The following is a 23,572-nucleotide window of genomic DNA, read 5'->3' on the forward strand; positions in this document are numbered from 1 at the left end:
AGTGAGAATAGCTAAAAGTATTGTTTTTCTCCATCTGTCTGAGTCTTTCCATTGGTGTTATTTTTTTATATTTCCTGTGAACTGAAACTCAGGTGTTTATTGTAAATAGATACTCAGTATTCTCATATTTTGTTTACTTATTATTAAATATATCTAACCCTTTCATTGTGGCTGGTCTTTTAGAAAATATTTTAACCCTTGCATTTATTTAGTTGCACAGTAGCATCATGCTCCTGAAAGCCTTGCTGATTGGTTAACATTACTATTTGCATAAGTATTAATTTTAATATGAGTAATTGGGTACCCTGGTAACAGCTTTAAAGTAGCTGGCTGGTGGCAGTGAATCTACCTTATAATCTTGGTGGAGGTGGCATAGTGGGTAAATCTGTACCAGCTTTCCCCAAATGTGTGTGTGTGTGAAAATCAAATCTCAAAGAGTGTGTGTGTGTCAGCCACTTGGAACAGGGACACACAGCACTGATTTCTGCAGAAAGAAATGTAGAGTCTTACTTGGAACCTGGAGAGGAAGTCCAGCCCCAGGACTGGAGTGTGCTCCCTGTGTGCTCTTAAGGGAAATTGTACTTGGTGCAGAAAGCTGCATCTGAAAATACTGTTCTTTCAGTGAACGCTCCCCACTGGTGTCAGTGGTGAGGATTGAGGCTCCTTGATTACTGACCCAGAGAAGGGACGTCACACCCTTCATAATGGATGCCAGCAACAACTAGCTCACCAGTCCACAATCCTACATAAGTTGTACTACCGAAGACTGAGCCTTCAATGAGAGAAGAGGAGAAGCCCAGCATAGAAGAAGTAAGAACAGCACTAGAGAAAATGAAGTCAAGGGAAGCAGCAGGCTTAGATGAGGTCACAGCAGATATGATAAAGATGTTGGGTAAGATAGGGGAGAAATGGCTCCTGAGGGTACTCATATCAGTATGGAGAGAAAGGCTTATCCCACATGATTGGAGAATAAGCCTATTACTGCCAGTGTTCAAGAATAAAGGGGACATTCACAACTGTGGGCAGAGGTATCAACCTCTTGTCACATTGCCTGAAAGTTTTTGAGAGTGTGATTGATAAATGAAAATGCAGAGTAGTAGAAAGAATGCAAAATGGAAGGCACATGGTTTGAAACTGAGTACTAATTAGACAGTTATAATGGCAGCAAACAGGGAAATCAGAAGAAGCTAAGAACTGAGACAGAAGGTAAAATAGTGGAACAGGTTTAAAGCTTCAAGTATCTGAGGGGGAGGTTGAGGAGAAGGGAAGTCTGAATGAGGAGTTCAAAGCTAGAATCAGAGGGGCTGCAGCCAACTGGCACAGAGTGTCAGGTGTAGTGTATGACAAAAGAATGCCAAAGAAGCTTTAAGTAAGGTGTACAAAACAGTGATGTGACCAGTACTACTGCATGGTGGAGAAACTTGGGCAGTAAAGGCAGAGCAGTTGAGGAAGCTAGAGGTGACGGAGATAAAGTGCCTTAAATGGGTGGTAGGATACACATTGTGGGACAGAAGAAATGAGGACATCAGGGCAGAAGCCAAAGTAGCTCCAACTGCAGAAAAGGTCAAAGAGATCAGATTATCGTGGTTTAGGTTCATGTTCAGAAAAGCAGAAGACAATCTGAGACAGACAAGAGGAAGGAATGAGGAAATGAGGGCATCCAGCAAAAAGGTGTATGGATTGTGTGATAAAAAACATGTAACAATCAGGCATTAGGGTTGAAGAAGGTAGGAGAGTGGCATTGAATAGAGAGAGATGGCAGCAGTTGACATGACACCCCGACCCCATGTAGAAAATGGGATAAAAGGATGATGATGATGATGATGATGATGGTTATACATCCCCTAAAATGCATGGCCTAGGATTTCTGGACTTCATAAATGCTTACTGTCTGGACCAGTTAGTCTGCATCTCAACTAGGGGAGATAAAATCCTGGACTTGTCCTCACCAATATGAGACAGCTCTGTTCCTCACCACTTCTAATTTCCTTCCTATTCAAGTCAGGCCATAAAGCAGTCACATTCACTGTACGACTGAAGCCAAAAGCATCTTCGAGTACCTCAGTATTCAAAGATTATGCAAAGGCTAACCTAGTAAAACTGAGTGATCACCTGGCTAACTTCAACATCGCCCTTCAATCTAATGACCTCACAACATATGTAAATCCTTTACCACCAAATTCTGTGCTCTTGCAAATAGCTGAATGGATGTACCAAAGACATGCATCTGGAGCGTTTCTCCCCGGGCCTCTGCTGAAAATAGGCTCTGTCCTAGTTGGACTTTCCCAGTCAACAAATGTTAAATAAATAAATAATGTACCTGTCCCTCTCTGAAGTAAATAAAATACCAAAATTAAAAATAAACTCTTATGGTGGAACCCAAATATAAACAGGTTCTACAATAAAGAAAAATCTTAACCGCATGCAATAATAAATGTAACTTCCAAGATGTCAACAACTCTGTTGCTAACCTTAACAAGGAACTCTGGTCCCTGATCAAATCAACCAAAGCTGGATATGAGGCAAAAATAACCAACTATGCAAAAGTCCCAAAAGACAGCCATAATGTTTTCTTTAACTGTATTACAAACCTCAGAAACAATGCCTACCACTGCAAAGACCTAATAGTGGATATTACCTACTCAGACCCTGAGGACATAGTCTATCTACTAGCAGATAAATTTAACTCTAACTTCACCCCACTCTCACCCCTACATTCTCAAATCACATACCCACATCTACACTACCCCATTAAATATTCCAAGAACAAGTCCTCAAAGTAATTTCCAAGGCCAAGAACCCTGGTTCTGTGTGATTAGATTACATACCAGTCAACCTATTCTCTAGCCTGAAACAGGACCTTTCAAATCCCCTAGATAGGTTATTTAACATCAGCCTCCAAACAGGCTTTGTGCAGGATGAAAGTAGGAAAGCAGCAGTCATCCCCTGCACAAAGGTTGGATGTCAAGAGAACCAGGTAATTATAAATCTTTAAGTCTGGCCAGCCTCATCCTAAAAGCTACGAAGTGCATTATTATAGAAATAATAAATAAGGGCATAGGTAATCTATCAGGTCTTGACTTAACCAGTTTGGTTTCATCAAGGGTAGATCCTGCCTGTTTAACCTGGGCAACTTCTTTGAAAAGGTTACTGAAACATTGCATGTCAGCAAATTGGTACAAACCACATTTCTAGCCCTCTGCAATTGAGTTTGACACCATCCCACACTTGAGTATTGTTGATAAACATATCTCCACATCTGTACTGTCATGTGTACTCTCCATGACATGTCCCAGCATCCCTGTTGTCCGGCGTACTCCCCATGACATATCCCAGCATCCCTGTTGTCAGGTCAGTTCTTCCCACAACATGTCCCAGCATCCCTGTAGTCATGTCAGTACTCTGCATGACATGTCCCAGCATCCCTGTTGTCAGGTCAGTGCTCCCCTTCTAACTTGGAGAAGGTTGCATATATACAGATGATTATGACTCCTAAACTCCCAAAGATCCATTCCTCTGCTAACTGTCTCTCTGTCACTCGGTTCACTCTCAAAGCCAAATTGCCAATAAATCAAGTAGCAGAACACCAGCAAATATAAACATAGTCACATACTCAAAACCAGTAAAGTGATCTTCACAAGAACCCCTTTGATTGTAAACATTCACAAGATTACTTACCTATTTCTGTTGCCACCTGTTTCAGCTTCTCCAGTGAACGACTAATAAGAACCACATTCAAACCTCTCTTTGCCAGCTGCAAACACAAAGGGATACGTGATTAATGGTTTCACTGTATCTTTGTTTTACTTTTAATACTCTACATCTCAGTCTGCTGTATTTCAGTCTAAGTCAACTTCCTAGTCTGGGAACAGTATGTCCAGCAATTAAAAATGTCAGCGGCTAGTACTGCCTTCATTTCTCTTCCACAACCAGCTTCAAAGTTTAAATAAGTGTGCATAAGTCTAGTATCACAGGCACATTTTATTCATCCTGTGTCAGCCACAACATTCATACAGGACAGAAAAGAACTGCCCAGACACCAGCAATCTTCTAATCAGTTCATCACTTTCTAAAAGTACTTAGCAATGAAGGGATTATAGGGGCTGATTTTCTTCCCAGTTACACAGAAGTCATGGCTCACACGTCAGAATGAGAGCTCTATATAGAGAACCTTGTTAGCTAAGTCAGTTACAGCTGCAGTTAGCTCATCTACTTCAGTTATAATGCCACTTACTATCTGCTTGGAAAACCTTCACTATGAAGGAAAGTTCTGCCCTCTTAGGTACCCGCCATTTTCTTTGCCAGTTCTTCTGTGTTTGAGACATGAGTTCCTGTCACCAGAAATATTATTTGAATCATGTCTGCTATACATCAGGAGATCACATCTAAGGATGTTGCAGAAGCTTAATAAGAGTAAATGTAGTTTTCTCTGACTTGCATCCCACAGAGGATTTCAGATACAAATCTGTGCTGGGCGTAGGTTACCTATAAGATATGCTTGAAGCCAAATTCATTATTGTTCTTATTGTCATGCTGTTCTTCATGTTACAAGTTACTCATTTCTGCCTCATGCATTGCTTCCCAAGATGTCAAACCATGCAAATAAAGCATAATGAATTGCAATATGTCAGTGTTATGTATGTATACAAGGTCAATGTTTTTAGTCTCTCATAATCCTAAATGCACACCACGATTTGGAATTTTGTTTGCATGTGCTGTTCAATATAATTGCAAATGTTGATGAAGATGGTTGCGTGCAGTCTGTCTCTCACTTGTTAAATGAGCAAACTGACACATCAAATGCTAAATGGTGTCAAAAGTAACTGAAAGTAAGTCATTGTCTTTCATTTTAAAAATGGTACAACTCCAGCCACTATGAAATCTTTTTGCACAGGGTAATTTTTCTGAGACCTGGAAATTGAGGACCAGAAATTTAGTGTACTTCTGTCTGAAAACCGAATATCTGAGAAGTCTTAAAGAATAAAATGTGCATCATGTTTCCATGCCACACAAGAAATACTAAAAGTTTACAATGCTTATGAAGTTTAAGAGATAAAAAGTGGGTACTGCTGAAACGAGAAAGAAGTTTGAGTCCCTGTGAAATGAGAACAAAACTAATAAATCTGCTTACAGTTACACTGTTGACTCAAAGGTCTAAGAGAAAGACTGAATTTGAGTTACATGACTCATTAGTACAATAAATAATCTCATGTGGTGTCAGAAATGATAATGTGAGGAGCAAAAGCCAATGTCAAATAAAGCGAGTGGTGTGTGCCAAGCAAGTGAAACAACTTCATGACAGTAGAGCTCTCAATGAGTAGCAAGAATGGTTTTCTTTTTAAGCCCTGTTTCTTAGGTGTGCTACAAAGAGCCATATGGGTGGGATATTATAGTGCAGCCTAGGTTTGGAGAATGTCCAGTTTATAAATATGAGGGCTGCATCTTTGTAGAGGTTTTCCTTTAGAACTTAAGTGACAGTGATCCCCAGTGTGCACTGGAACAGTTTGTGGTGTGTGTGAAGTAACTGGGAAGAAAATCAGCCCTTATAACTCCTTAGCTGCTAAACACTTTCAGAAAGTCTGTCCCCAGAATACTGCTTGTTTTGCTTTTTATATATAAAAATCTTTGACTCCAAGATGGTTGATGTTTCATGATTTTTTTTTAGAGAATAGTACTGATATGTAACATACATTCTAGGCCCTTAAAGACAAGGGTACAGCTGCATCTTAAATTTTAATGGAAAAAAATCAAAAATGTAAATGCCCTTTTTATATATCAAAATATACAATAAATAAGTATTTAGAAAACACACTAAATCTGAAATCACACCAGCATTATACATTCATATTTTTGATAGAAGCGCACTAGTTGTATGATTCAGATGTATACTCAGCTATAAAAACACTTAGCTGACTGTCCCAGCTGTAAAGATACAAGCAAATAATTTCATCTTCATGTGATATAGATGACAACACTAAACATGGGGGGGGGGGGGGGGGGTCATACATCCAGTGACAAAAACATTTGTATTCAGGAGAATTACATAGGACGTTTACTTCTACTATATTAACAACTCAGTACATAAGTATTCTGGGCTATTATTGCACTCAGTACATTTGACACAACATCCACATGGAAACTGAGTAAAATGTAAAATATCACACTATGGCAGTAAAGGCATATGAATTAAAGCCTCTGGTGCCCACCTGTGAAAGGCTATATCTTAATCATAGTTTCATATTTCATTACAAACTTATAAGTAATAGACTACTGTACTACAAAATGCAGTTAAGACTGCTATTCTAACTTCTGGAAGACCACTGCAGCATACCTCTTAATTTCATCCTTCTGCTTTCACCATTAGAATGGTATTGTTGTCATAGCTGGGTACACCTGAAAAATATTTTTCCTGGTGAAATATATAGACTTTTTACTTCTGATCTAATGATAACTCAGAACAGCAGTGTTCTGGGTCATTACTGTGTTCTCCATAGTCAGCAAAACTTACAAAAACTTCCACTGGGAAAAGGTATAAAGCAAAATGTCAGACTGAAAGTGATCACATATGTATCTAGCACCTGTGTACCTGTATTTAAAAGGCAACATTTCAATCCTCGTTTGAGATTTCATTACGATCAACTATTAAAATGCTTTAGATTCCTATTCTATCTTTAGCATTAGTTGCTCAAACACTTGACGTATTTGAAACAAATATGGAAAAAAATGGAGAATTTTACTTCCTATGCAATGATAACTCAGTACAGAAGCATATTCAAGACCACTGTTGCACTCTGCATACTGAACAGAGTATAATGCAGAATGTCACACTGAGACATGAAAGCTATTCAGACCAAAATCTATGGTGCCTGCCTAAAAGACTATTGCTCAGGCCCATTTCATATTTCATTATGAAACTATAATGTGCTACAAAATGCACCCAATACTCCTATTCTATCCTGAAGACCTTCAGTGCAGCTCAACAGAGAACTTGAGCCAACCATCTTAGCTGAAGAAACTTGTAACCTTATAGTGATGACATTTACAAATGAAGCAAATACATTTTTCTAATGAAATATATCTTAGTATACGTGTATGTTGGGCATTATTTTCATCCTTCCTTTGCTAGCTACATATAAGTGGCTACATGTCAGTTTTCCTAAGGAAGCTTACAGTGCAAATTTCTAAGGATTCTAATAAGATCTGTGCATGTAAAACACACTCAGGCGTGACATTGCACTTCCAAGGATTTCATTGCATCGCAATCCAAATTTTCTTACTGACATGTCAGTAGATTGAGTTTCTACCTCCCTTTAAATGCAATAACATAAATGTGCTTTGGCTGGAGAAATGAAAAAAGAATGCTTTTTAATGCTGGTTTAATGAGGACTAAGTATGCATATATTTTAGACACCAGTTTCAATCAGACTTGTAAGCAATGGTCAAATTGTTCCAGGTGGAAACTAGGCACAATGCTAGACTGTGCCAACAAAAGCATTCTGATATGCCAGATTTGCTAACTGTAAGTAAGAGTCCATATGTCAGTTCCCTATAAAATACTTTACACTAACAGATTTGGGGAATTGTAAAACGATACATGGGTACATAACACACTCAAGAATGTCTTCCCTAAGGATTTCATTGCACCTTAAGCCTGATTTACATGATAATGTAGTACCTTCAAGAGTAGATGAGAGTGTACACCTCATCCTATATATTAGTAACAGAAATGTTCCTTTATGTGATAAAATACAATTATTTTTTTTTTTACTTCTGATAATGCAATAAAGACAAATTCTGGATATGGGCTGCAATCTTCCACCTTGATCAGAATTTGTATGCGCACACCTAATGGAAATTGAACATAACACAGTTTAGCAGCCTAGAACATTCTAATGGCCATATAGGCTTACTGATGGAGACTGTCACTATACAATTATATCTGTGAGCACTTTGACATTTTCTAGCAATGTTTTTCAGACAACAAATCTCAATATTCAGTTTTAAACTGTAGTTAGGCTGCATTTTAGATGCAATGATAAATGGACAGCTGCATTCTGAATTTCTAAGTTCAAATTACAATTCCAGTAATGGTCTCTCTGTGTTTTTTTTTCCTGTAATAGCATTTCATTGGTAGAAAATGTTACTTTCAGAAGCACACAAATAACAGTTTTCATTTTTCTGGTGCAAAAGCAGAATATTTTGATAATTTTATATATATGTATTAACGTCTTTGAGAAAAACTAAACATGTTCATATTTGTTGTGGAATGAATCAAAAACATCTGCATTAAGGAGGCTGAAAAATTATAAAGCAGCAACTCAAACGACAAAGCATGGACTGTGTCTTTGGTGTGATTTTTTAAAAATAAAACTTAGTTTCTGCTCCGTTTGCACATAGTGTCTTGGTGCACAGTGTTTCCCTTATGAGAGGATATACCACCAGCTGACTGTGTTATCTCATGAATATAATATTCATGTTGCTTTTTGACAGATATTGTCCTTTCAGCAAACTCTAAAAGTAATCATTCAAAAGTGATCCTCTAACTGCCCATTGTTTTTATATATCACCTGCCTTAAACAGTGGTAGCCACCACATTATGTACACTTCATATGCTTCAGTGAGAAGAAAATGAACATAACAGCCAGAGTAATACATTTCAACTTGCTGCCTCCCCAGCACATGCTCTGTCTCCCTAACAAGATATAGCATGTTTCACAGTAATCATGTAAATTCCCTGTGCTTTCATTTATAGCATGCCTCCTCACACTTACCCTTAAATTACAGCTATGTTTAGTATACATCTATGGTTTTAATTTATGAGGGGAGAGAAACATTGATTAGAGTAAAATACTTCATTTTGTTTGCTCTCAGACATATATACATATCCTTCTCCCCCTAAACTAGTTGCATCAGTAACTGATTTGCATGAATATGTAACTGCCTTCTGATTTCATACTCAGCCTCACAACCAACATAAAATAACCACCTTTTGTGCACATTTGTGATGTGAAATTGTGAAAATGTGAAAGGTCTAGTGGCCTCAGTAATGAATTTCCTTTTTGTTTATAGAGATATACACTACTGCTTACTGCCCTACATTTTCACACACATACCCTGTCAAACTACCTTCCCCCCAAAAGATAACTACCTTTTTTGTACCCCTGTAATATTAAAGTTGCAATTAAAGTGAAATAACAAATGATCATGGAAAGATTATAACTTGTAGTTCATAGGCATTATACACTGTCACCTCCCTCACCAAGCGACAGCAATTATCACTTTATTATGATCATCTAATTGTTCTTTTTTCCCTCAGGAGACTACCTCCCAAAACAGATAGCCATTTCTGACTGTTGCCTGTCATATTTGATTGAACCAAATTATTAGAGTATTGTTTTTCCTAAGACTGAGAACAAGAGGCACAAATTTAGCATAAACAACCATTTATTTTCCGCTTTCGTCATTAGACTTCATCAAAAAACAATACATTCAACAGTAAAAAACTTTCAGTTTAAAAATATCTATAAGGCAGTAGAAAGTACATCTTCATCCCACAATTAAATTACATCACAAACTCAACTATTAAAACCATACACTTCTATTAAAAACATATTTGTTCAAGTGAACCCTGTGGTTCTTTAAGAAACACTTGATGTTAACTACATCATCCTACCCTGGTGCTTTGTCAGAGTTTAACCTGATCTGCCACAGTGCTTTTTTTTGTTCCAAATCTGTCTTAAATCCCCACCCCACTGTTGCCCGCCCCACTGTAGATTTGATCTGGGACCCTCCCCCAGTCCCATCTCTTTACCATATTCTACCTAATAAACTCTTTCTGCACTTGCTTTTAGTCCTTTTTAATTGAATTGCATTTTTTAAACTGTGTTTGGTCTAATATTGCTACATACTCAAGTGTGCTAGCTTACACTGCATGTGAATTGTTTTTACTACTGTTTTTGCTACTTTTCTGTAAAAAAACAAACAAACTGTAAGCCTGTTTCCTACCTTTCCTGTAACTAGTGTTCCAGATACAGATTTGCTGTATCCAGGACTGTATGTAAGCTTCTGAGCCCCCAAGCCTTTCTGTGTTGGAGGGAAGCCTTCTAGCTTATCAGTGGGAGTGGTAAGCACTAGGTAACCTGTCTACCACATAAGGAGTGGTTCTGGCCCAGAAATTGTAGTTATTGGCCGTTTGGGCAATCTTCCATCTCTCTCAACTTTCTGATTTGAAAGCCTGCATTTGCACTTGTTTCTGTCCTGTAACTCTTCTAGTGCAGATACAGATTCTTAGTTTTAGCACTTAAATTTGCTTATTCATGCTCAGCAATTGTTCAGAACTTGTAAGCACTAAATAAGCTACTAATTACTATAGCACTCAGTCTTCTTCATTACATAGAGGAAAACAGTTTTTGTACTTACTTTTCTCACTGGATTAGAGAAAAACAGCTCTTGTACTCACTTTCCTCACTTATCTAGAGGAAAATTGTTTTTTTATTCAGGCATGTCCAAGGGTCAGCTCCCGGTGTTCTCTCCTGTCTATCTGATGAATCTGGACATCTTGAGACAATGTAGAAATTGGCTCATGTACACAGACAACCCTCTCCTACTACCACCCAACACTACAACCTGTGAGAGATACACTTATCCAGCCAAACTGGAGGTAAAGCTCTCTCCAACCAAGACTGAACTTGACAGTCATGAGGAGAAGGTAGACATTTGCACCACACCACACTAATCACATAGTCGCACTAAATCTACACCACCAAAATCCACACATAGTAACACAAAAACATTCGCGGAGGCTCTCAATAATAATCTCCCTAAGCAACAGAGACCTCCAAAGCAGAAATGCAAGCAACCTCCATCCCCCAACACAACCCAAATGGCACATAGCCCACAGACTCAGTGTGCCACTCAACCACAGCCAATAAGGCAGAACAATGTACCCAACACACTAGTCATAAGTGACTCTATAGTCAGGCACACTGATGTCGCACTCACCAGGCTAAACAAGGAGAAGGTTACTGTCAGCTGCCTGTCGGGTGCCAGGATCCGCCACATAACCCACGCACTCAGGTCACTCCACAACAAGTACAAATATGACTCTGTCATTGTCCATGTTGGAGTGAATGACCTGAGATGTACCTCCCTAGACTACATGACAAGACACATGGAAGAGCTCTCCGATCTTGTAGCCCAGGCAGGTATGACCCTAACCCTGAGTAGCATTCTGCCATCACCCAGAATAATACCGCAGTACAAGGACAAAATGATTGACTTCAACAATTGGCTAAGCTTCTGGTGTCATTCTATGGGGATCCAGTATATGTCTGCTTGGGATGACATGGTCGACAGACCACGATGCTTTGCCATAGATGGCCTGCACCTGTCGCCCCTGGGATTCCGGATACTGGCTAAGGCTCTTGCTGCCCCTTTAGTGCCTTTTTTAGGCATGGTTCAAATAACAAATTCACCACTGTAACAGGAACAGGCAAGCAAAAAACTGAGGGTAATGCTACTCAATGCTAGAAGTCTAAATCTCAACATGCACTCACTCGCGGCACTCCTTAAAATGGAGAACATTGATATCTGTGCAGTGACTGAGACCTGGTTCGAGGCTCCAGAGAGCACCCCTGCACTACCAGGCTATAACTCATACCACACTTTTCGGCCATGTAACCTGGACTGAAACACCAAAGGTGGAGGTGTGTCCGTATTCATTAAGGATATCCACACCTCCAGGCTAGTTGCTCAGCTTAATGCATCCAAGGTTATCCAAGTGCAACTAACTCTGGGCAAAATTGCAATCCAAATTGTAGCTTGCTACAGATCCCCCACCATGCCCCAGGATTCCCACTCCTCTTTTCTTGATGTACTGGAAAATATTAGGGTTCAACCAAACACCCTAATAATGGGTGACTTCAACTACCCCACCATTAACTGGGAAAACTACTCATGTACCAACTCCTTAGCTCAACACTTTCTGGAATTCATAAACTCCAATGCCCTAGATCAACTTATCCACAACCCCACCAGGGGCAACAATATACTAGACCTAGTCATTACCAACATGAGTGACCGGTGTTCCACACCTGAAGTCAACTCCTTGTTGGTCCAATCCGACCATAAGCTAATCACCCTTGATATCCACATCCCGCCCCCACCCCCCATTAAGGAAACCACAGTAAAATATTTCTCCAAAGCCAACTTCATGCTTCTTAAGACAGAAGTGGTGAACTTCATGACACCCATGCAGATGGACAATACAGTTACAACTGCTGAATCCTACACGAATGCACTCTATAAGCACTTACACGAGTGCATGGATCATGCTATCCCAAACAGAACCAAGACGCTATCCTCCAAAAAAAAGGAAGCCAATCTGGTGGTCCCCTGCCATAAACAAACTGTACAACAGAAGGAAAAAACTGTTGCAAAAGAGAGTAAAATCCCATGAGTGGAGGAGCTCCCTGGTCAGCCTCAGTAAGAAGCTGAGATCCCTTATAAGATCCTCCAAAGCTAGCTACGAAAATAAAATTGCCACTAATTCCAAGGACAACCACAAAGCATTCTATAGCTATGTCAAGAATCTCGATGGCAACACCCAGATCTGCTCTGAGCTACAGCATAAAGGCATGAAAATTACAGATCCAACTGATATTGCCAACATCCTGGCAGATAGGTTCAGTGCTAACTTTACAGCCCCCTCACCCCATAAAGGGCCCATATCTATACAGGAAGAATGCAGAGTCCCTATAATCACAACTATGCAGGTAAAAGCTGCACTCTCTAAAGCCAAAAACACAGCATCCATGGGACCAGACAACATCCCAGGCTGCATTTTACATGAACTTCAGAACGAACTGGCTCCCCACTTAAGCACCATGTTCAATAATAGCCTCACATCAGGCTTTGTGCCCACTGAATGGTGCACAGCAACAGTTATCCCACTCCACAAAAGGGGAGCTACCACTGATCCTGGGCACTATCGACCTATTAGCCTGACGGGCCTGGTCTGCAAAGCCATGGAACGTATCATCATGGAACTCATAAACAAAGACATTGGTAACCTCCAAACTCTGGATCCCACCCAGATCAGGTTTGTGAAAGGCAGATCATGCCTCCTGAACCTGATTGACTTCTTTGAGGCAGTCACTAAAGCCGTAGATGAGGGTAAGGTGGTTCACACAGCCTATCTTTACCTCGCCAAGGCTTTCGACACCATCCCCCATTCTGGAATTATAGCTAAACTCACTAAACTAGGTATAAATCCCTACATCACAAGATGGGTTGCCAACTGGCTAACTGACAAACCCACACTGTAAAAGTTGCAGACTCCAAATCTGACCTCAAAGCAGTGACAAGTGGAGTACCACAGGGTTCTGTCCTGGGACCTCTCCTGTTTGGTATCTACTTCTCTGAAGTACAGGCTAACACAGAAGGCCTCTGGCTAACAAAGTTCGCAGATGACTGCAAACTAGGAGCCATAGTCAAGTCCCCAAATGATGTGGACATCCTACAGAAGGGCCTCACTGAGACAGATGCCTGGTGTCAGAGCCATGGCCTCAAGCTCAATGCCAAAAAGTGCAGTGTCATCCCCTTTGGTAAAAACTCTGTACCCATGAACTACCACATAGGCAGCAATCTACTTAACACCGAATGCGTGATAAGAGACCTTGGGACCCAGGTGGACAGTAGTCTCTCCTTTGATAGTCACATTGCTACAGTAGTCAGGAAGTCCTTCTACATGGCACACCTCATCATAAAAGGGTTCTCATGCAGGAAAAAAGAGGTCATTGTTCCCCTCTACTTGGCACTCATTAGACCCATTATAGAGTACAACGCCCCTTTTGGAATGTACCTCACAAGACATCTGCAGCAGCTGGAAAGGCCACAGAAGTACCTTACAAAGAGGATTACTGGCCTCAAACAAATGCCCTACACTGACCGCCTCAAAAAACTCCAGCTTTACTCTGTAGCATATCGCCTACTCCGAGGTGATCTCTGCCTAACACATAAAGCTACGTCAAACCCAGAGCTGTTGGATATGCTACACCTAAAGAAATCCCAATCCCTCCGAGCTGCACACTCTAGGGACCTAAACCTTGTCACCACAATAAACAGGACATGCTGGAGGGATAGATTCCTGTCCCAGAGACTTCCCATACTCTGGAACAGGCTACCCATCTATGTCAAGCAAAGTTCTTCATTAGCACTCCTCAAGAAAATCTTGATGAGTGGATGGGAAATAGGAAATACACCCAGGGGATCACTTCTGTGTCTCTGCTCGATAGTGGCACAGGAAAATAACTTTCTTGGTGGCATAAGCCAGGGAACCTTGTTGACTAGGCTTACATAGGCCCTTGGGCTGATAGCCTAGTACCTACCTATGAACCCCTTGTATGATGTGTTCCCTGTTCCAGAACTAAAAAAAGGAACTTACTGTAGTTGAGACAGTTCAAGGTGTGTTTGAAAAATGCATTTCTGCTATCCTTTTTTATACTATAGTAGTGCTCTTTGATCCTGGCACAAAAACCCCAGGTGGTCATCCACATACAAAATGCAGTACAATGAGAACATAACCCAATGTACACCACACCTTTGGTTTTGCAGTTAACCCTCTATGAGTGGCATAGTCAGCAGTCATTATTTGTTCTTTTAAACTGGCCATAATTTTAACATTATTGTCCACAAGTAATTTTAGAAAATTCAGCCCAGCATTGTTGAAGAATTCCTTTAAGGTGGAAAAAAGGAATCCATAGCCTTGACACAATTTGGGCTTTTAAAAAGTGTTAGCCATTTAGGAACTATATTAAGTTCAATACATTGCTGGAAATATTTGTTCTCTAAATCAAGACTTTTATACTTTTTCAACAGCCAAGTTAAAGTCTCACAATTCTCTCTGTAAGATAACATGTTAGCTGTATTTATGTCTTTCTGTGGTAAAAAAAGGATCAGTACCACTAGTAAGAATAGATGCAACATTCGCATAAGTCTTTGGAATTTAAATGAACTTCAGTGTGGTTACCTTGTGCAATAATAGGTTGAATATTATACTCGACCACTGAGTCACCATCATCTTCAGAACTGGTATACCCACGGGATTCTGTTACTCGCTCTTTCACCAGGATGTCCAAAGATTTTTGAATGTCAGCCATGGTCTTAAGCAGTTGCACTATTTTCACTCCTGCCTGATGTAGGATGAATACTGCATTCAAGAGGAGAATCTCCCTTGTTGCTCTCAGCTATCACAAGTCAATTGAAACCAATAAACCAGAAAAATAGACTAAAACTTCCAGAATATCACAACAATCCACAAAAACTGGAACTTAGACTGAGAACAAGAGGCACAAATTTAGCGTAAACAACAATTTATTTTCTGCTTTCATCATTAGACTTCATCAGAAAACAATACATTCAACAGTAAAAACCTTTCAGTTTAAAAATATCTGTAAGCCAACAGAAAGTACATCTTCATCCCACAGTTAAATAACATCACAAACTCAACTATTAAAGCCATACACTTCTGTTAAAAACATATTTGTTCATGTGAACTCTGTGGTTCTTTAAGAAACACTTGATGCTAACTACATCATTCAACCTTGGTGCTTTGTCAGAGTTTAACCTGATCTATCACGGTGGTTCTTTTTGTTCCAACTTTGTCTTAAAATCCCCACCCCTTGTATGATGTGTTCCCTGTTCCAGAACCGAAAACAGAAACCTATTGTAGTTAGGACACTTCAAGTTGTGTTTAAAAAACGCATTTCTACTATCCTTTTTATGCTATAGTAGTGCTCTTTGATCCTGGCACAGAGACCGCAGGTGGTCATCCCGACATAAAATGCAGTACAATGAGAACATAACACAATGTACACTGCACCTTTGGTTTTGCAGTTAAAATGGCTTGTCACTGGAATAGTTTGTGGCAAATGGGGCAAATTTACAAAAGGTTCCTCTAATATGTACTTACAAATGGTACAACTTTCACATTTGTGCATGCCGAATGGTTTGTTTGTGTGTAAAATAGTCCTTTTCTCTGTTTTCCCCCTCTCAAATAATAGTTTTAAATTATAGTGATTTTTATACACAAAATGGAGGTGCAGGCCAAACGTCGCAAAAAGGTCATGATTACCTTCTAAAAATTTCCAGTTGTCCTGTATAATGCCTCTTATCAATCCACTATCCAAAGTCATGTTCGAATTGCAAAATATTTCTTTGTTGGACTTCCTCAAAATTTTGGAGCCATTATAAGGAACATGTGATATGGGCGGGTAGAGTGTTGTTCGATTGTAGGTGACATACTTAGTTGTACTGTTTAATTTGTCTTCCTGGTAACCTCTTTCCAAAAAAAGTGAACAAATAAAATCTATTTCATTAATAAAATCACTGTCTTCACTAGTCATTCGACTGGCCCTGATATATTGGCCTTTGTGTATGTTTTCTTTCATAAATTATGGATAAAAGCTTTTGTAGTGTAGGTAACTGTTGGCAAAAGTTTTTTTACGATGAATCCTGCTTACAAATCTCTTCAGAACCTTTACCCACACTAAAGTAACATCCAAAAAGTTAACCTTTAAACCCACGTCACCTAAAGTAAATTTTAGGAACTCAGGATCAGAATTTAAACAATCTATAAACTCTTTCACCTGGTTGGGGTCACCTTCTAAGACGAAAAACAGTAATCAACAAATCTTTTAAAAAACAAAACATAATATCTATCCGTAATAGGCTCCAAAAATGTGTGTTCCCACCATCCAACAGCAATATTTGTAAACGAAGGGGTGGCTGGAGACCCCATGGCAACCCCTCTGTTCTGTTTACATACTTTGTTATTGAACATAAAAAAATTGTTTTTCAACAGAACATCTATCAAATCAAAGCAAAAGTTATACTGGTCATTAGAGAGGTTGGAAAACTGCCCAACGTATTGTCTTACATATTCCACTCCCGTTTCATGTGGAATACATGTAAAAGGTGATACCACATCAATGGTGAACAAAATGTGATTTTGTGGGTCAAAAGAAAAGGTGTCATTAAATTATCTAAACGGTTCCAAAAAATCCTGAGTCCTGTAAAAAAGAACTCATTTTACTGACTAAGGGGTTTAAAAAAGAATCAACCACGAGGGAAATTCCTTCTGTGATGTAATTAGGTGCTAAAACAATGGGCCTAAATAGAGGATGGTTAAGGTTTTTATGGGCCTCTGGTATTCCAAACAAAACCCCTAACTTGGGATTTTCAGTGTTACAAAAATCATAAGAAATTTTGTCTAAATTACCACTCATAAAACTGTCAAACAAAAAAGAATAAATTCTCCGGTAACATGTTAATATATCACTTGCATTGGCTGCCTCATATTCTGTGGTGTTACTTAACATAGCTTCAATACTATGAATATACTGGTCTTGATCCATCACAACCAAAGCACCACCTTTATCACTTTTCATAATTCTAACCATACTGTTAGACTTTTATTCAGAGCAGATTTTTCACTCATAGTTAAGTTGTAGTATTTACACCTTGTTTTGTTATTGTCTAACAAACTTCTAATTTGTTTTTCACAAGTATTCTCAAACACTTTTAAAGTGTGTACTAAAGGTGGGTTAAAACAGGATGGTTTAACATATTTACTTTCTTTCTTTTAAAACAGGATGGTTTAACATATTTACTTTCTTTCTTTTCAACATCTTTTAAATTTTTTTTAAAATGAAAAACCAAAAGCATGTCTCATGACCAAACAATTTCACTTTAAATAAGCGTGACAGGTATACCAGGATGTGGGCTAACAAGGCTGTTCTGGGTAATATGCCTTTAGTTTTCACCAGACTGAAAATGGTTTTCACTTAATTTAAAACTTCCTGATACTCAGCTTTCTGACTTCTTGAGAATGGAGAATATATCCTCAGAACAAATCTGTCTAGCAGGAAAAAGGGCCAAATCACCATACCTGTCAGGTTCAGGGTTTTCAGACTTTGATAAATGACAGACCCTTTGTTCATGGTAAGGGGATCCATGCACAGAGGCAAAGTTCTGGTTCTCCCCCTGCTTAGGAAAAGTTGAATGGAGACTAATGTTGTTTGGACCAGTGTGAGGCACTCAGATTAATCTTTGGCCCATCTACCCTTAGTTTTTGCAGTACTGGGGGCATGAGAGGTAGTGGAGGGAAGGCATAAAGGAAAATGCCTGTCCAAGAGAAGGAGAAGGCATCAGTCTTTCACACTCCCCAATGGAATGTTTGGGAGTAGAACTTTCTCAGCTGTCTGTTTTGGAAAATCTCCCTTTTTAACATCCATTCATTGGGGTCCAGTTGAGATCTGCTCAATTAATTTGCTAGAAAGTTGTCTGACCTGGGATGTAAGTGGCAAATGGTGAAAGCTGTAGCTGTTGGGATAACTGCCAGAATTCCATGGCCAGTCTGAACAGGCAGTACAAGTGAGTGCCCTCCTGTCAGTGGTTTTGTCTGTCAGAATTTTGATGGCCCCTGAAATTAGTTTGTCTATGAAGGCCATTGTAGCTAGAATGATTGCCATAATCTCTTTTATGTTTATGTGTTGGTTTGACACACTGTCTCATGTCCATTGTACTCTCGAGGGGCATAATGTGTCCCCAGGCCAGGTCTATGTTATTTGTGGTCAGGACCTGGCAAGGATGATCTCAGCTGCCACCACAGGATCTCCTTATTCAAACATGGGAACAGAGGACTGGTGGACTTGTGGAGCTTGGCTAGGGAAACCATCAGGACATGTGATGCCATGTACCCCAGAAATCTGGCTGAGATGACATTCTGACTGTAGATGTGCTTGAAATATAAGAGACAGATAGATATTTTACTCAGATAGTTTGGGACTACCCCCAAGAAAGTAATGCTGGTAGTGAGGCACAGCTGGGACTTTTGGACATCCAAGGTAAGGTCAACCTTCTGAAAGCAGTCCATAGTGGTTTGCATTGCTCTGTGAGGTTCTTTTTGAGATACTGCATGGATTAGGCAATCATCTCTGTAAAGATAGATGTTGATACCTTTGATCCTACAAAAGGTAATTACTGGTGCCAGATATTTGATGAAAACTCTAGGAGCAGCAGATAAGCCTGTTTAGTTTACCAGAATCATATCAGTGTCAAGTGGGAACTGATAGCAAACCAGAAGCAGATAAAAATCGGGCGGCAAATGAAAGTGTCAAAAAATCAAAAGAAAGAATATAAGGTGAAGGATTAGATGAGACGGTAAGAAATGTGGAAAATGCATAAATGTAGGTGCACGTACAGAAAACTCTTGGAACAACCTCAGGTTGATCAGGATTGAACATGGGAATGGTTAAGAAGAGGTGCATTTAAATCAAAAGATAAAAGGTTAGTATTGGTGGCTCAAGATAGTGGAGTACATACATGTTGGTTTACAAAGTCCATTGAACATGTGGGAGAAACAGACAAATGTAGGTTTTGTAAAACAGAACTGGAAACAGTCGCACATCTTGTTGCTGGTTATAATGTACTAATGGCAGAAGAACTGTAAACTGAAAGGCATAATAATGTGGCAAGACCGTTGCATTGGGGATTGTGCAAACATTATAATATTGATGTAGCTGAAAAACATTGAAAACATGATCCACAAAACATCACAGAAAATTACGAATTTATATCACATGGGATCACCTATTACCAGTAGTTCATAAAAAAGATGCGAGACAAACAGATGCAGTAGTCCATGAAAAGAAGACAAAAGTAGCATTGATCATTGAAATTGCTACACCCAGTGACTACAGTGTCTTACTTACAGAGAGACACAAAGTCATAAAATACCAGGATTTGCAGGCAGAAACGAGGACAGTGTGGAAGAAGGATACTCATACTGTTCAATAGGTGTAGGAGTAACAGATCTTATAAAAAGAATTTACAATCATACTTAGAAATAATACTGATACATGTAACTCTGTATGAATAGCAGAAGGAGTCATAACTGGGGGGCACACTGCAGGTGCTACGAAGAAAACTTCAAGCTAACATCAAAGTTTGAAACAGTACTAATTTCATGAACTTTAATCATATTTTGACATGGGAACAGGGTCCATTCCTGTCATGGTACTGAAACCCAAAAGACTTGGAGAAATTAATAAGGAACAAAATTGGAAAATAGCTCCTCCCAGCTTTGAAACATAGGAACTGTCTGCATTCATGCACAATGAGGAAGGTAGGCATCATTCAGGTCCAACGTTACCATCCATACCGCTGGCATAATGAGTGGCAGTCACTTTTGATGTGTAAGGATTTTGAATTTGTACACCAATCAGAATTTGTTTAGCTTTGAGAGGTGTAGTATGGGTCTTCATGACTCTTCCTGTTTTAGGTCCTGAGCCTGCCTGTCCAGGTTGCACTAGTCGAATGAATCCTTTTTAAAGAGGGCCTCTATCTAGGAGAGAATCAGGTGCCTCTCTCATTTTGGAACTATACCTAAAAGAGGGGAATCCTCCACAGATGCAAGGAGTAGCATTTCCTTCTTTGAGTACCTATTTGTCCAAGGGGATTTGTTCCCAAGCTGATGTGAAGAGGTAAAAACCTTACCCCAAGCTTCCCAATATATTATGGGCATGGAGGAATGGAGCTGGCATGGGATTTGGTGAGGGGGCTAGGGAGGTGCTTTGAATAGTCATGGCTGCTTCCTGCTGGGCTCAGAGTCCTTGAATTGTGATGATATTTTCTTTGGTGCTTGGTCCTTTTCCCTACTATGTTTAGACTTCTCTTGCTGTGGGAAAAGGGCCAAGACTTACTGGAATACTTCCTGCTGTATCTATCTGGGAGGAGACCCTGACAAATTTCATAGTCTTTCCCTTTTCCTCCAGTCACTGTAGCACATTTTCTGTTGGGGGCCAAAAGAAACTCCTTATCCAGGGGGTTATTAAGGAGTTCTGCTTTAATATGGTCTGAAAAGGCTTGATCCCTCAGCCAGGTATGTCTCTGATCAACAGTACCTGTGGTAGTTGCCCTAAAAGATGCATCCAAAGCATCATAGGTACATTTAAATGAATATCTGGACATCTGGTGAGTGACAATGCACAGGTACTGAATGTTCTTTCTGAGCCTCCTACCTTGGATCTCATTTGCCTTAGGGTTAATCTGTTCCTGTATAAACTGAAGGTATTCGAGTACATGTAAATGACAGTTAAGAGTTCTTACAACCAAGGTAGATGCAATGTAAGTTTTCTAGCCAAATTGGTCCCAGATTCTGTTCTCTCTAGTCTTGGATGCAGGCCCTCAGGATTCCTTGGTGGACTCCAGAGACACCACAACTGGGTCTGCTATTTGATTCTTATAAAGGTGCTCATGGGAGTCCAGAACCCTATAGAAGCAGTTGGGTTTCCTAGGAGGGGGGGGGGGTGTAGGGAATCAGGCTGTAAGGATATATCTGGGAACACATCATCCATGACTTCATGGACTGGGGGAATCACAGTCTCAGGAGATGTCTATATTTGGGCTGAGCCTGAGATAACTCTTTACACTCTCAATTAAAGGATATCATTCTGTGTAGGATATCCCCAGTAGAAAGGTCCTTAGGGGGGAGTGGATGAGGGCAAGGTGTTTTCATAATCAGAATCACAGTATTGTTGGAGAGTAGGTGCTTAACATATGCCAGTCCTCCACATCAGAATCAATGAAATTTGACTCCCTCTGGGGGAAGGGGGGAATGTCCCTCTTTCCCTTTCCAGAGGAAGTTCTTTACAATGGATTTTTTCTCAGGGAAAGCTGCCTAGAGTTCATGAAGTCCATTAAATACTGTGTCAGTCTAGCAAGGTCCTGTGGTGAGACTTGGGCAAGGGAAACCAGTGACATGGGCAATGATGGCTAGGGCAACCCCAGTTGCTGCTTCAGTTTTGGTGGCATTGGCTTGGGCTTGGTGGCCGTGACCCCCAATACAGTTCCTGGGTATTCTTTCCCTTATGATAACCAGATGAATTTGTCTTCTCCATCTATAATACCTGAAGTCTGCAAAGCAGCTCAGCACCCAACAAAATCAGTCTGGTTTTGGCTCGCAAGAATGTGGAGAAAGCTGAAAACATGGCAGCCTCCAGAGGGGAGTCATAAGTCTAGGGGGCTGCAAATATGCCTTGACTGTGGCAACGATTTTGAGCCAAAGTGGGGAGTAGGAAACCATAAGGATGTCATCAGTCTCCATGACATCATTATCCTTCAATTGTTCTTTTTTTGTGTGTTTCTTAGGGATGATGATAAGGGAACAAGCAGACATCACAGAATTTTTAGGCCTACCACCATATTTCCTAAACATATTTACTAAAGGAGTCAGCCATAAAATTGATGCAAGTGTCAGAGTCTCCCCTGAAAAGAGGCTACTAGCCTGGTGGGACTAATCTGGGCAACAAAAGATAAATAAATAAATAAAATAAAGCACAACACAGACAACTGGCACATTACTCTCTGGGCCTAAATAGAACTGGCAGTAAAACTGAAATCCCTGTGCAAAATTTGTTTTTCACACTGAAGGCAATCATTGACATTAACTGACATCAACCAGCAATACTCATAATAAGAAGTTAGGGGTCCTCAACAGGGTACTTAGCTGTACTCTCTGGTCTCAGGTTCAACCAATGGACCAACAACACTGCTGAATGTGAACAGCAGCTGATGCATATCAAGAAAGAAGTATGCATTGGAGAAGGCTACTTTTATTTTAGCCGAAACCTGTTTGCTTGACACTCTCTTTGTTTTGTGCTTTTTAGCACAACATTAAATATTTGCTGTTTGCCACAGTTTTCTGGTCTATGTTTTCATGAACTGGTACATTTTTGGACCTTGCAGTTGCTGTACAGGCAGAGTTTTTTTCTATATGTCAAGAAAGAAGCACCACAAGTGACAACCTCACGTAAGAAAAGGAGGGCATCTGTCAACATGGGATGCTGATTCTCTGGTATTCGGGCTGAACATGGGCTTCCTGCAGACAGAAATTCTCAAGACACACTTTTGCAAAAGTGACTGTAATTAACATATAACATTCTCTGCACTCTAGGAGGTACCATGTATAAAAACGTTTTCAGCAAGCTTCATCAGCATTTGTGGTCTCTTTCAGCCTAAACTTGTTACTTGTGGACAGATTCATGGAATGTTTCCTGTCTGAGAACAATTGTTAATGCTTATCCATCTGAGTATATCTCTTTTGTGCATCTGTAAATGGTCCTGACCTATGACAGCAGGTCTTCTTTTGTAGAATTAGAGGTTCTGTTCCTTCTGACTGGCACCTTCCTCTGGGACAAGTAACTTATTTTAACACTGGTGCATTTGTCATTAGTTTCATTTTTTTAGTATTTTTATTAAGTTTCGGGCATGCATGCAGTAATAGAAAAGAAAACAAACCATAACATGTCCATTATTTTTTTCATACAGTTTACATGCATGGTTTCTTTTGCACAGTTTTTGTTCACTCCAACATTAATAAAGAGCTCTGTTCCTACATTGCCTTAAATTGTCCTTCTACATTATTCTGCATATATTATTGCTCCTTCACATTTTAGAGATCACACCTCTGTGTTTATCTCCTTTACAATACTCAGTACTTCAGTTATGCTTT

General features: G+C 39.8%; 1 protein-coding gene across 1 annotated transcript in view; it reads right to left on the bottom strand.

The window, feature by feature from the left end:
* LOC122806552 (very-long-chain 3-oxoacyl-CoA reductase-like) overlaps nt 1–23,572 on the bottom strand; it is a 389,647-nt gene that overhangs the window by 275,577 nt on the left and 90,498 nt on the right. The window contains exon 3 of the mRNA XM_044077079.1: nt 3,679–3,754. Coding sequence (XP_043933014.1) covers nt 3,679–3,754 — 76 coding nt within the window. The remainder of the gene's footprint in view (nt 1–3,678; nt 3,755–23,572) is intronic.

The sequence above is a fragment of the Protopterus annectens genome, chromosome 7.part0 (genome assembly GCF_019279795.1).
Source record: "Protopterus annectens isolate FY-2018-M chromosome 7.part0, PAN1.0, whole genome shotgun sequence".
In the NCBI taxonomy this organism is placed as follows: domain Eukaryota; kingdom Metazoa; phylum Chordata; order Ceratodontiformes; family Protopteridae; genus Protopterus; species Protopterus annectens.